Source organism: Berghia stephanieae, chromosome 4 (genome assembly GCF_034508935.2).
Source record: "Berghia stephanieae isolate SIO BIC M18660-M18661 chromosome 4, UCSD_Bste_1.3, whole genome shotgun sequence".
Classification (NCBI taxonomy): Eukaryota; Metazoa; Mollusca; class Gastropoda; order Nudibranchia; family Aeolidiidae; genus Berghia; species Berghia stephanieae.
The window spans coordinates 10,654,941-10,669,149 of NC_088363.1; the positions used below are offsets into that span (position 1 = coordinate 10,654,941).

The following is a 14,209-nucleotide window of genomic DNA, read 5'->3' on the forward strand; positions in this document are numbered from 1 at the left end:
TAGTTAGAACTGGGTGAAAGTACTTTGCGATAGACTAGTATCCTATCTAAAGGGGAACAAGCAATTGCTGTTGTCCGTTTTAAGCTATAGAAACCGGGATAAACTCCTGCTCCTTGGGCCAAATGGCTCAGAAACACTACTTTAAGATGGTGAAATGGCCGTTCCTAGCCTGGATTCATGGATAGGGACAAATACAGTGTAGAAAAAAGAATTCTTTTCTCATAATCTCAGAGTTTTAAACGCTCTGCTCCAAACTTTATAATTGAGGCTACTTTGATGATGGTGGTGGTGGTGATGATGTTGGTGAAATAGTCATAGACTTGAGCCTGGATAAGTGAATAAACTTTATAATTGAGACCATTATTTTAATGATAATGATGATGGTGATAATATTAGATTTGACTATTGTTTTCTCATTGTTTCACTGCTGTTTGTTTTTGGGGGGTTTTTTTCTGCATTTGTTTGCTGACAAATACACTCTGAATAAGGATTCCTTTTATTTTCTCCCTTGCATGGCCAGATCTTAATGTCATCATTGTTTTCACCTCGACGTATCTGCTGACAAATTTACTGTGAATAAGATTTCCTTTTTTTTTTCTCTCTCTCCTTCCCCGCAGTGGTTAGATGCCCAAGAAGATGAAGAATTAAAGACACATGTCCACATTTTTATAGAACACAAACTGGAGGACTACGATGAATTCTCTCAACGTTATGACAACATCAGCACAGAAATGCAGTATCCTTTACATAATAGTAGCACGTCTGACTGGTAATCAGAGGGTCTGAGGTTCGATTCCCAGTGGAGGTAGACTGAATTTTTGGGATGGTATTTTTTCGTGTACTTTTCTTTCTTGCTTTGTCTGGCACCTTTCATGCACACTTGTTCAGATCTTTATCCTTCACTTAATGCTGTGATTGCTTTTTTATTTACAGAAATTTAGATTCATGACTTTCATAAACATTTTGATCATATTTGTCTTCTTTTTGTTTCGGGTTTTTTTTTTCTTGTTTCCGTTTTTTAAATCTTGTCTTCGTCTTTTGGATTTTGTTTTAATTCGTCTTTTTAAAATTTGTTTATCATTGTTTTGTTTTGTTTTTTGCTTTTTGTCTTTTTTTTTTTTGGGCGGGGGCTGGGGGATTAGTTTTACTTATTTGGCTATGCGTCACATCAGATCATCTTTAAAAAATATTTTTATAACTTCTTGAAAATGTTTGTCTTGTTTTTAGTGTGTTTTCTTTTTGAGGGAGGGGAGGAGGTTTGTTTTTTGGGGGGTTTTTTTTCGTATTTCTTTTCTTTTTCTTTTCTTTTCTTTTTCTGGGTTGTGTAAAGATTTTGAAAAAAGACATTTTCCTAATTCATGACCTGGAAAATGTTGATTAACACAAAAAAGTTCCTTCACTCCGTCTCAGAGACACATTAAGTTGCTTCAACCTGATCAACCACACTGTCGCCAACACCATCTCCCAACCGTACTTTCTATCCATCCTTCAACATCTTCTACTCATTCGGGACGACATGTATGCTAGGTAAGTGATTAAGTCATATCTCTCTCTCTCTCTCTCTCTCTCTCTCTCTCTCTCTCTCTCTCTCTCTCTCTCTCTCTCTCTCTCTCTCTTTCTATCTCTCTCTCTTTCACTCTCTCTCTCTCTCTGTCTCTTTCTCCCTCTCTCTCTTTCTCTCTCTCTCTCTTTTTCTCTCTCTCTCTTCTCTCTGTCTCTCTTATTGACTAAGGCAATACCATCATTCGTGTTTGCTAAATAAATTAAGCTCCTATTCTAATTTTTGATTGTTGATTGCATTCCCTCAACAACATTAAGCATTTGTAAAAAGTAAATGATGCAATTTTGAATGAATGAGATAATCATTTACTCTCTTTCCCACGATTCCAGGCCTCAATACTTCAAGCTGATAGAAGAGTGTGTATCTCAAATAGTCTTACATCGGAACGGGACCGATCCTGACTTCAGACACACCAAACGATTCAACATTGATACAGAACCATTATTAGGTATTATTGGAGTTTTTTTTATACTAATATTATTGTTTTTTGGGGAATTTTTAATAATCAAATCAAAATGGGGAGCAGATAGATAGAGAGAGTTTGAGGTAAATTTCATGTTTATCAAATTCAATCTACATTATATTTCATAATAGTCAAACATTTAGTGGTCAATATGGTAGCTTGTATTATATTAAGAAATTAAGGAGCAGGCACTGGTGTAAGATAAAGAACTGAACAGGTGTGTAAGAAAGGTGCCAGACAAAGCAAGAAAGAAAAATACAAGAAGAAAAACCTTCCCCAGAAAATCAGTCGACCTCCACTGGGGATCAAACCTCAGACCTTTTAATTACCGGTCAAATGTGTAATGCAGCACGTCTGACCGGTAATCAGAAGGTCTGAGGTTCGATCCCCAGTCGAAGTCGACTGATTTTTTGGGATGTTTTTGTTTTTTTCTTGTATTTTTCTTTCTTGCTTTGTCTGGCACCTTTCTTACACACCTGTTCAATTCTTTAGCGTGCATTAGTTTGTCCTATTTTATCTCTTTGAAAAAGTTGCCGCTATGTATTTACATCATGTTTCCTTCTCCATTGTTATTTTGTTTGTTTGACACAATAGGCAGTCTATCAGCTGGTGCAAGGTTCGAAGACACGGGGGATTTGAGTGTGGCTGAGATGACCAACAAGCTGGACGACTACCTGACGGCCAAGCAAGAGTCCGAGGCCAGGGCCACCACGCTGCAGGCCAAGGTGGAACAGTACGAACTCGAAATTACACAGTTGAAAGAAAAAGTGAGTGAAGGATGAATTCTTTTTTATTTCTATGTGTTCATTTTAAAATTAATAATTGGACAAGATTGAATAGAATAGCTTCAATAATATTCTTAACCTGGAACGTTTCGGCTCAAAACTTGTTCATCTAACAATGTATTAGCTTCAGAAAAGACCAAAATGCTTAACATGGAACGTTTTGGGCTCAGAATCTTTCTCTAACTGATAATTATAATAATAACAATGTAGATCATTTATACAGTACCCATCCATATACAAACAGCTCTAGGCACTTAAAGAATTGATGGCTGAAGAAGGCTTTTGAGTCTGAAACATTCCATCTAAGTATTTATTTGCTGTTTTTTTAAGTTGTTTTAATTTAGGTTTGTTCAATGGTTTTTTCAGTCTGCTATTAGAGGTTCAATTTCATTTTGATGTTGACCTTTTTGTATGTGGCTATGTGGTCTTGTGGTATAACACACGCTGTTGGATCAGAAGTTCCAGGGTCGAGTTCAACTCTGAGCAGCGCATAGTTGAGCCCTTGGTAAAGGCTCTTTACTCACATTCTCTCACTGTACTGAGTACAAATGTGTGTGTAAAATGAGTACCTGGCCGTTTACAGTGTTGTCTTTATCGGAAAATTTCACAGTAAAGGCATCAAGTCTCCACCTACATTTTAAGTGTTGCTGTTGGCTAGGGATCCCTTGTAAAGCACTTTGAGCATGTTCAGTAGATATTGCTCTAGATAAAAGCTGAAGTTTTGTGGGGGTTTTTTGTTTGTTTGTTTGGTTTTTTTTTTACAAGGAGTCCTTAATCAACTTAACATGTAAGTTATGACATGTCCCCTGTTAGGCAATATTACAATTAATTTTCGACAGAGACAACTCTGTTAACTACCAGGTTTCGCGGATACAAAACTTTCTAGCATTCAATTCCATAGATGTTCCACTGCATTGATTCATTGACAAGCTGTAATCAGTTTTTATTCTTACACTTTTTTATCAGACGCCCTGTATGAACAAATCATGGATAATTGAAATTTTTTTTAAAATGTTAACGTGTTTCCTCGAGACGATTTGTTCAATAGTAGATTATAATTGTAATTGATAAAAGAAATGATAATTTTCTAATGTTAAGATTTTTTCTATTCATTTTTTTTTTATCAGGTAAGCGACAACCTCAATGCAACCATCTCATCAGTACTCAACAAAGGGGGTGGTGGAGGTGGGGCGACTGCCGGCACAGGAGTCCCGCCCGCACCACCTCCCCCAGGAGGTGTTCCACCGCCTCCTCCCCCACCTCCTCCTCCACCTCCTCCCCCAGGCGGTGCCCCACCCCCACCTCCTCCCCCTCCTCCTCCTCCTCCCCCCGGGGGCGTACCCCCTCCACCACCTCCACCTCCAGGAGGAGGTCCACCGCCTCCCCCTGGTCCACCTCCCCCACCGGGTGGGGGCCCTCCACCACCCCCACCCCCTGGAGGTGGTGGGGGAGGATTCGGTGGCTTCTCGCCATTCACAGAAAAGCTTCCACATGGAATGCAGCCCAAAAAGAAATACTCCACAAGCGTAACCACCAAACGACTCAATTGGAACAAGGTATGATATCCTTTTTAGGAACGGTTTCTGCTTAACCCTCTCCTTACCACCTGTTGGAAAATCGTCACATTTGTTTACGATGCAACCGTCACTTTTCTCATGCAGATTTCATTTCTTTTTGCTATAGCTATAAAAACTTGACATTCTGTAACAGAGCTCATATTGTCGAACAATATTATGCATAGAATGTGCTTGTTGCTTTTCTGTTTGAGTTAGATATGTCTGTTTTTGTGTTGGGTGGGTGTGAAGTTTTGGGTAAAATTCTGAAAATGGCTGGTAGGGAGAGGGTTCGTTTAAGGTTTACTCAATTGAACCATATCCATTTGAGAAACGTCCATTTTTCTTCTTTTTTTTTGTTTCCCCCCTGATATTGTCTTCATTATGGAACCGGAGTTTATCCCTGTTTCTATAGCGTAAAACAACCAATAGCAATTTCTTGCTTGGGGATCCTGACCTCCCATAGTGGGCAGGGAGGTACATGCTGTGTCTTCTATCCCCCCCATACTCATTTTCCAATTGTTTCCTGTCATTGTCTTGGTATGAGATTACTTAGTTTTGTCCTGATCCTTGCCGGAGTTCCTTGGCTGGGAGGGAAACAGTCGAATATATAGTTATTCTTTTGGGAGATGATATTTTTTTCCTTGTAAATCATCTCTCTGTTATGCATTGTATTATGTTTAGTTTGCATATTATATTATATGATTGGTAAACATTTGAGTGTATTCCTCTTAGTTGGTACATGTGCTTGTGTCTGGATACGACTTTTAGGTGATCTCAAACTAAGTACTTTGACTGTGTGCTCTTGGAATCTACATCTGTTCCCTATTTGAACCTATTCCCCTTTGTCTTGCCTTTTCTTTTGTGCTTTAATTGTAATTCTAGAACTTTTTACTATCCCATTTTCTTCCTTTTTACTGGCGCTGATATAACCTTAATGTGTTGCAAGTGCCGTAAAACCCTTAAAAACAAAAACAAAACAATTTCTTGCTACCCTTTGGATAGATTGCTAATCTGTCACAAAGTACTTCCCACCAGATTTAATAGACCCAGTTACCCAATCCATCACAACTTGGTAGACACGAGAGTTGGAAAAAAATATAATCTCGACTTTACCCGGGATCAATCTCAGTCCCTTTGCATGTGAAGCCAAGTGCTCTACCAACTGATCTATGAGGACCACCTAGTGAGCAAGGTCCCAAGATCTAAAATCTTTTGACTACCATCGTCTTGAACTTCATATTATTTCTTGAATGTTTAAAAATAAACAATAATCTAAACAAACTTTTAAGTTGTATCATTTCACAACACAAACTTTTAAGTTGTATCATTTCACAACACAAACTTTTAAGTTGTATCATTTCACAACACAAACTTTTAAGTTGTATCATTTCACAACACAAACTTTTAAGTTGTATCATTTCACAACACAAACTTTTAAGTTGTATCATTTCACAACACAACTTCTAACTTATTTTCAGGTGAACGCCAAAGCCTTGGACAAAGACTCGCTATGGGTCAAAATTAACGAGGAGCAGTTTGAAAATCCCGAGATGTTTACCAATCTAGAAACGTTGTTTTCCACCAAAGCTCCACGTAAGTCTATATATGTGTGTATTGTAATTGTAAATCTATAATATGTGCATTGACAGTAGCATGCATACTTGCCAATCTTTCCGATTTTGGCAGAATCATTCCTATTTTCACCCTTCCTTTTTCCACATTTCCTCCATTGTCTCCAAAATTTCAGATGTTCAAAGATGAGGATAATGGTAAGAATAAAAAGGAGGCGGTGTTGTGGGCGGGTTGGGGGGGGGGGGGGGATTAAAAAGGTTATTTTTAAAAAATGATAGTCAAAAGGGAGCTAAGTAGGAATATGAATTGCATCCCCGATTCCATTACCTAACACATGTGGTCATGTGTAGTTTTGCCAGCTGTGCCAAAATGCTGTCTTTATGTGTTTGTGGCAACGCTGGTGGTCATTTTAATACAAAAATATCAATTGTCAAGAAATTCCCATTTTTTTGGTCTCAGATTCCTATTTTCTGGCGTTCTTATTCCACTTTTGTATTGTAAAGGGTTGGCAGGTCTCTAGTAGTGGTAACAGCCATAATTTATTCAGCTCTTGCCGCATTCAAGTTTTGTGAACGTTTTTGTGTGTTTGTTCATATGAGTTAACTATAATATTATTATTATTATTATTATTATTAATATTATTATTAATATTATTATTATTATTATTATTATATTATTATTAATATTATTATTATTATTATTATTATTATTATTATTATTATATTATTATTAATATTATTATTATTATTAATGTTTCTCTGCGCTGATTTTTATCAGTTTTGTACATTATCATTGACCTCATCCTGTGTATGTTTAACATTGAATGTTAGGAAAATAGATAGAGATTCAACCTTTTAATAAACAGTACTTTGCTTTCAGTATGTTTTATTGATTCTTTTTTCTTCTTTACTTTTTCTTGTTGTTGTTGTTTTGTTTTTTTTCTTTGTTTATTTGGGAATTTTGTTTTTTTTTTGTTTTTTTTTTATATTGTTTTTTGGGGGTTTTTTTGGGGTTTTTTTTTTTGGGGGGGGGGGGGGGGGGTTTGTGTGTGTGTTTTTTTATAAAGTTGTGTTATTCTTAGCAGATCATTTTGATTGTATGATCGGGCCTTGTAAAAATAAGTTATGAACAGAAGTGCCATGTATCTATCTAGTCTGTCAGAAAGTACTCCCCCACGTTCCATCATGGTCACATTTCTATTTATTTCAGCCAAGAAAGATATCCAGCAGACGGCAGAAAAACCCGCCAAGAAGGGTAAAGAATTAAAGGTCCTGGATATGAAGTCAGCCCAAAACCTTTGTGAGTTTGTTTTTTCTTAGTGGTCACATTCATAATTGAAGACCACAGGGGAAAAACGATCAAAGTCACATTTTTCAGCTTTTGAGAAAATCAAAATTAAAGTTTGGAAACCCATTTGAAAACGCCACATGATAACATGAATTGAACTGAATGTGAATTAATGAACTTATATATTTTGACCACAAGTCAGATGTATATATAAAAAACAAGCTATTGGTTGATTTTAATACCAAATTATTGTGACATTAGAACAGTACGGGTCTTTCGGACTTTGATCGATTTTCCCCTGTGGCCTTCAATTTAGATTAAGGCGAAGTGGCCGAGTGGTTAAGGCATTGATTGCAATGTGATCTGGAAGGTCCCGTGTTCGAGCCCCGCTTCAGGTACTTTGGGGTTTTTTTTCCATGGGCAAGATTATTAACCCCCAATTTGCTCACTTGGGACAACATGGGTGATTTCTGTTGACATCAGACATCCTGTTTGATGGATTATCTTATATTCCTTCATGGAATACTTAGGTAACAATATCTGATGATGCTGTGGTGGAAGGGTGTAATCTTTTTTTTTTTAGCATATATAATAAATGTGATGTCATCTTATGCCCTGTCTGTAACAACTGTCATATCAAGACACTTTATAATTGTTTAAAATTTCTGATTCACCTTTCTGGTTTTGTACACTGGAAACCACATAAAGTCAACACTCTTTAAATCATTGTGGGACAGCGTGGCTCAGCGGTACTGTCTGTTCCTCGTACCCAAAAGGTAACGAGTTTGATCACCCACTGCACTGTGTGGCCTTGAGCAAGTCACCTCGCCCTAGCTCACTTTGCAGCGCTGCACTGCAGCTGACGCCTGGGTTATTCCAGTCTTCCCTTGGAATAGACCCTAGAGACAAATTTCCCCTTGGGGATGAATAAAGGGAATTTTATTTATCAAAAAAAGTTATTTATTTATTTATTTATTTATTTATTTTATACCAGCAATCCTGCTAGGATCCATCAAGATTCCGTACGAAGAAATCAAACGACGAATTTTGTCAGTAGACGAAGGTCAATTGTCGGTCCAGATGTTAGAGCAGCTCATCAAGTACATGCCGGAACCCGAACAGATGAAACGTCTCGGGGAGCTCAAGGACGAGTACGCAGACATGGCAGAACCTGAACAGTTTGCTGTTGTTGTGAGTTCTTTCACCTTAGGTTTTCGTTCTAAGATTCTAAAATAAAGGTAATAGGATTCAGTAGTCTGATGTCACGCCGCCCGGCAATGGTGGCCATCGTGGTTCTAAACAAAGAAAATCATTACTTTTTATTCTTCATGCTGGCTAGAACTTTTCATATGCCTTGTGATCAGAATGTGTAAAAGTCAAAACATGATCAAATTTATGTGTGTTTTTTTTCCTCTGGATACGCTTTTATGCTCGCCGGAGAAATATTTCATACGGGCGTCCGCCATTGTTCTGATAATTTAGAGCCAGTGTTACTAAATTACCATGCGTCATTAGGAAGGAAGTGACGCTACGACTGTTGAAGAGTATTAGTACAGATTAAAACAAGAACATTCTCTTCTGCCAGTTGTTGTTGTGAGTTCATTCTTACCTAAGGTTTTCGTTCTAAGATTCTAAAATAAAGGGCAATTAGTACAGATTAAAACAAGAACATTCTCTTCTGCCATTTTATTTTCAATCAAAAAAAAAAAAAAAGCAAAGAAAACAGAAGTTCAATCAGCGTCAAGGGGAGTAACTCAATAAATTAAATGGCATTTAATTATGGTGAAAAGATGGACTCAAATGGTAATAATATGTTACAGTGAATGACATAAATAGTCAGATGGTGGAAAGGTTTGAACTGAGATAAAGTTTAGTTAGAAGATCAATTTATATAAAAAATGAGTTCTTGTCATAAATGATTAAATCAACCCTTTTTGTACATCTTCGGGAAAATATCAAAGCAATATTTTTTACTGCTAGTCAAATTGAAAAAGTATGAAATTTGAGAAAAGTTTCCCATAACTTCATGAAAAATCACCCAATTTACTTCAAATAACGATTAAAACGCTCTGGGGAGCATACTCTTTTAAAAAAATTTGTTTAAAAATGCAAATCCAAAATTTTCACCTTGTTGGTTATGTCATGTATTGACACATATAATAAAAAGATGATAATTATTTTTTTTAAACGCCATTAATCATTTCGTTTCCAGATGTCAACCATCAAACGTCTGATGCCCCGTCTGAACTCGATGGTCTTCAAGATGACATTCCCAGAAATGGTCTCCGACATCAAACCGGTGAGTGATCAATCTTAATATGTGGCCTGGCATCTCAAAGCAGTATTATGCCGGAGTGGACTAGATGCCAAAAAAAAACAATTTTCAATTTCTTTTTAATGACCAGAAACAAGATTTTAGTTCTTTTCACATTGAAGAAACTATATTCATTATCCCCAATATTTGGGTGGGGATCCTGACCTCCCATAGTGGGCAGGGGGGTACATACTGTGTCTTCTATCCCCTTTAACTGTTTTCCAACATGCTTTCTGTCTTTGTCTTGGAATGAGATTACTCTGTTTTTTCCTGGCCCTGGCCGGAGTCCTAGCTGGGAGGGAAACAGTCAAATGCATAGTTATTGTTTTGGGAGATATTTTTTTCCTTGTAAACCATCTCTCTGTTATGTATTCTTATATTTGTTATTTTGAATGTATAATGTAAGCATTTGAGTGTATTCCTCTTTGTTGGATTTTGTACTTGTGTCCGGATGAGACTTATAGGTGATCTCAAACTAAGTACATTGGTGGTATGCTCTTGGAATCTACATCTGATCCCTATTTGTTCCCAGTTCCCCTATGTCTTACTTTTTCTTGGCTGCTTTAATTGTAATTCTAGAACTTTTTACTATCCCATTTTCTTCCTTTTTACTGGCGCTGATATAACGTAAATGTGTTGCAAGCGCCATAAAACCCTTAAAAACACATAAAAACAAAACTATCCCATTTTCTTCCTTTTTACTGGTGCTGATATAACGTAAATGTGTTGCAAGCGCCATAAAACCCTTAAAAACAAAAACAAATCCCCAATAAAACATCCAAAAACAAAAAGCATGTCAGTGTACATCTCTGCACTCCATCTTTATTTCAAGATATTCTTCATAGTTTGATATTTTAAAAAAAACGAAACAAAAAAACATATACAAACTGGAGCCTTTATCGAGCAAAATACCTACATAAAGTGTTCAAAGCACTTTACAAGGGGATTGATCCCTTGCCAACAGCAGCATTTCACATGTAGGAAAAGAAGTGAAGCCTGTTAGGCGATATTAATTTATTTTTTTTCCCAACAAATGCTGTTAACAGCCAGGTTCTCATTTTACTCCTGAGTATCATGAGAGAATGTTAGTAAAGAGCCTTTTCCAAGGATGCAATTATGCACCACTCAGAGCGGACTCAAACCCTGGGTCGTCCAGTCCGTTATTAACTTTGGACAGTGTGGGTTATTTCTGTTGAAATTTTTTTGATGAATTGTCTATATTCCCTCATGGAAGGGCGTCATTTTTAAGAATTATTATTTGTTATTATTATTTATATATTATTATAATAATTATTGTTACTATTATTACTATTATTATTATTATTATTATTAATATTATTATTATTATTATTATTATTATTATTATTATTATTATTATTATTATTATTATTATTATTATATTATTATATATTATTATTATTATTATTATTACTATTATTATTATTATTATTATTATTATTATTATTATTATTATTATTATTATTATTATTATTATTATTATTATAATTATTATTATGATTATTTTTACATCACCACCACTGCTTCAACTACTACTACTACTACTACTACTACTACTACTACTACTACTATTATCACCACCACCACCACTACAACAACTTTCATTCTATCGCCTTGTATTTTTCCCTATCCCCAGGACTTGGTAGCTGCCACAGAAGCTTGCGAAGAGGTTAAGAACAGCCGTAAATTTTCTCGACTGATGGAACTGTTACTTCTGATTGGAAATTATTTGAATGCTGGATCCAGGAATGCCCAATCTCTGGGATTTGACATCACCTTTTTGACCAAGGTTCGTATTTGTATGTATGCGACAGTGTCAAAGTTGGGCTAAGCTGCTGGAAGTTATGGACTGTGAAAAGTAGTAAACAAAAATGAATAGAACAGTTTCAAAAAAGAAGTAAATATTATAAATACTATAACGAATTTCCATTAATAACGAATTTCCATTTTTTTTTAATGAATATAATATATCTTATCTTATCTTATCTTATCTTATCTTAAATACCGCAATATCCACTAAACATGTTCACAGCGCTTTATATGGAGTCCTAGCCAACAGCAACACAAAACATGTAGGACAAGACATGACGCCTGTTAAGCAATATTACAATTTTTTTTTTGGACCAAGACAAAGCTTTAAATGACCAGGTACTCATTTTACACCTGAGTACGGTGAGAGAATGTGAGTAAAGAGTCTTTTCCAAGGACTCAACTATGCGCCAAGTGCGAGGCTCGAACCCAGGACCTTCCAATACGAAAGCAAGTGTCATACCACTAGACCACATAGCCGCACAAAACATGTTCATAGCGCTTTAAATGGGGTCTTAGCCAACAGCAACACAAAACATTTAAGACAAGACACGATGCCTGTTAGGCAATATTACAATTTTTTTGGGACCGAGACAAAGCTTTAAATGACCAGGTACTCATTTTACACCTGAGTATGGTGAGAGAATGTTTGAGTCACACTACACTTTAGGCCTTTTAAGTTGGTTTTTTTTTTCTTGGGCAAGATTATCGACCCCCAATTTGTTCACTTAGGACAACACAAGTGATTCCTGTTGATTTATTTTTCTATTATCTTTGTCATCGTAAATATCAGCTTGAGGGCACCAAGAGTCAGGACGGATCCACCACCGTCTTACATTTCCTGGCACAAGTCCTGGAGGAGAAACATCAGGACATCCTGGGCTTCAATGAGGAAACCATCCATGTGGACAAGGCTGCTCGAGGTAACCTGGTTTGGATTTGACAAGAGATTTAGGTGGTTAAGATATCAAATCTTTGCTCCTGGGTGGGGTTCCTGACATCCCATAATTGGCAGGGAGGTTCTTACTGTGTCTTCTATCCCCCTAAATCTATTTTCCAACTTGCTTTGTCTTTGTCTTGGAATGAGATTACTTGGTTTTGTCCTGGCCCTGGCCGGATACCCTAGCTGGGAGGGAAACTGTGAAATATATAGTTAGTTTTGGGAGATGATATTTTTTTTCTTTGTAAATCTTCTCTCTGTTATGTACTATATTATGTATTGTTTACATGTTATATATTATTTGTAAATGTTTGAGTGTTTTCCTCTTAGTGGGGACCTGTGCCTCCCATTGAAAATTGAACAAATTTGTTTGATTTTCCATGCATATGAATTCGAGAGAGAGTAAACTTATTCAGATCAATAAGATGAGAAATACAGGATAAAGAGAGTGCCAGATGAAAACAGAATAAAAATATCACTGTGTTAGTGGATAGTGTGACTGCTCGCCAATCTCTCTCTCTCTCTCTCTCTCTCTCTCTCTCTTACTCTCTCTCTCTCTCTCTCTCTCTCTCTCTCTCTCTCTCTCTCTCTCTCTCTCTCTCTCTCACCCTAACACACACTCAGCAGAGGGTTCGGTATCAACTGGATCCCGAGTTTTGTTCTATTATATCATGATATTTTCATTCTAATTTTCCCCCTGCCACTTTTCTCTACCCGATATTTCTCATACTTTAAATCAACTCTGCGTTCTATCCATTTCTTTCGTCAGTTTCCATGGAAACGTTACAGAAGAATATCGCCTTAATGGGTAAGCAGATCAACACGCTGGAGATCGACATGAAGACCATCACAAAAGGAACTCAGGACCCCGACGACAAGTTTGGAGAGGTCATGAAAATATCCTTTTTCATCGATTAGTCTTGCTTACAGTTTGATAATGTCTGTATTGTAAATTGAGGTAAGGATTTGCATACTTATTAAAGATCTGAACAAGTGGGTATGAAAGGTGCCAGACAAAGCAAGAAAGAAAAATACAAGAAAAAAAAAACATCATTTTCTTTCTTATTTTTCCAATGATTTTAAATATATTTCTTCTCTTATCCTTTCCCACATTTAAATTTTTTTAATGATAATCAGTGAATTTCTTCTTCCTGTGATAAAGATACTGATCCATTTTAACCTTATTGCATTACATTATCTAATCTTGAAAAGGACATTGTATTTTTCTTACTTATTATTATTATTTTTTTTAGTCTACACTTTTAATTTTGAAAAAAATGACCTTAAGACTTTTTTTCTTTATCCATTCACTATCTATTGTTAAGTTTAGATAAATTCAAATATCAGGTAGGTTTTAAACCACTTTGTTGTATTCTTTGACTATCCCGTGTGATCACGACTTCGCGCAATCCGCCAAAGAACAGCATGAACTCTTGCAGACGATGTTGAAAAAGATGGAGTCATTATTCCAGACGGTAGCCAAATACTTGGCCTTTGACCCCAAGAAGTACGCTCTGGAGGATTTCTTTAGTGACCTCAAGATCTTCAAAGACAGTCTGCAGGTTGGTGTCCAAAAGAAATAAGTTGAGCTTTGATATACTGCAATATCAGCTAACAACAAGAGATGAAGTGAGTAGGAAAGGGCCAGAAGACAAGAGCGAATAAAAAATTTTCGCGTCGGTGATAGGGGTTTGGACCCGCGACAGTAGAGTTGTCGTACCAGTAAGGTCGCGGGTTCAAACCCCCATCACCGCCGCGAAAAATGTTTATTCTCTATTGTCTTCTGGCACTTTCCTACTCACTTCATCTCTTGTTGTCAACATAAGTGCCTGCTCCACTTACTTCTCTGAATATCACCTAATTGTCTCAGAGTGCTTTACAAGGAGTCCCAAACCAACAGCAAC

General features: G+C 36.6%; 1 protein-coding gene across 12 annotated transcripts in view; it reads left to right on the plus strand.

Annotated features, from left to right (window-relative positions):
• The window catches only part of LOC144970011 (protein diaphanous homolog 2-like), a 110,669-nt gene that overhangs the window by 79,913 nt on the left and 16,547 nt on the right, over positions 1-14,209 (plus strand). For all 12 annotated transcript variants that reach the window (XM_078909166.1, XM_078909165.1, XM_078909163.1 and 9 more), the window contains exons 11-23: positions 618-736; positions 1,411-1,527; positions 1,891-2,009; positions 2,619-2,791; positions 3,937-4,365; positions 5,844-5,958; positions 7,147-7,236; positions 8,219-8,415; positions 9,437-9,523; positions 11,193-11,345; positions 12,159-12,288; positions 13,075-13,202; positions 13,703-13,867. In XM_078909166.1, coding sequence (XP_078765292.1) covers positions 618-736; positions 1,411-1,527; positions 1,891-2,009; positions 2,619-2,791; positions 3,937-4,365; positions 5,844-5,958; positions 7,147-7,236; positions 8,219-8,415; positions 9,437-9,523; positions 11,193-11,345; positions 12,159-12,288; positions 13,075-13,202; positions 13,703-13,867 — 2,022 coding nt within the window. The remainder of the gene's footprint in view (positions 1-617; positions 737-1,410; positions 1,528-1,890; positions 2,010-2,618; positions 2,792-3,936; positions 4,366-5,843; positions 5,959-7,146; positions 7,237-8,218; positions 8,416-9,436; positions 9,524-11,192; positions 11,346-12,158; positions 12,289-13,074; positions 13,203-13,702; positions 13,868-14,209) is intronic.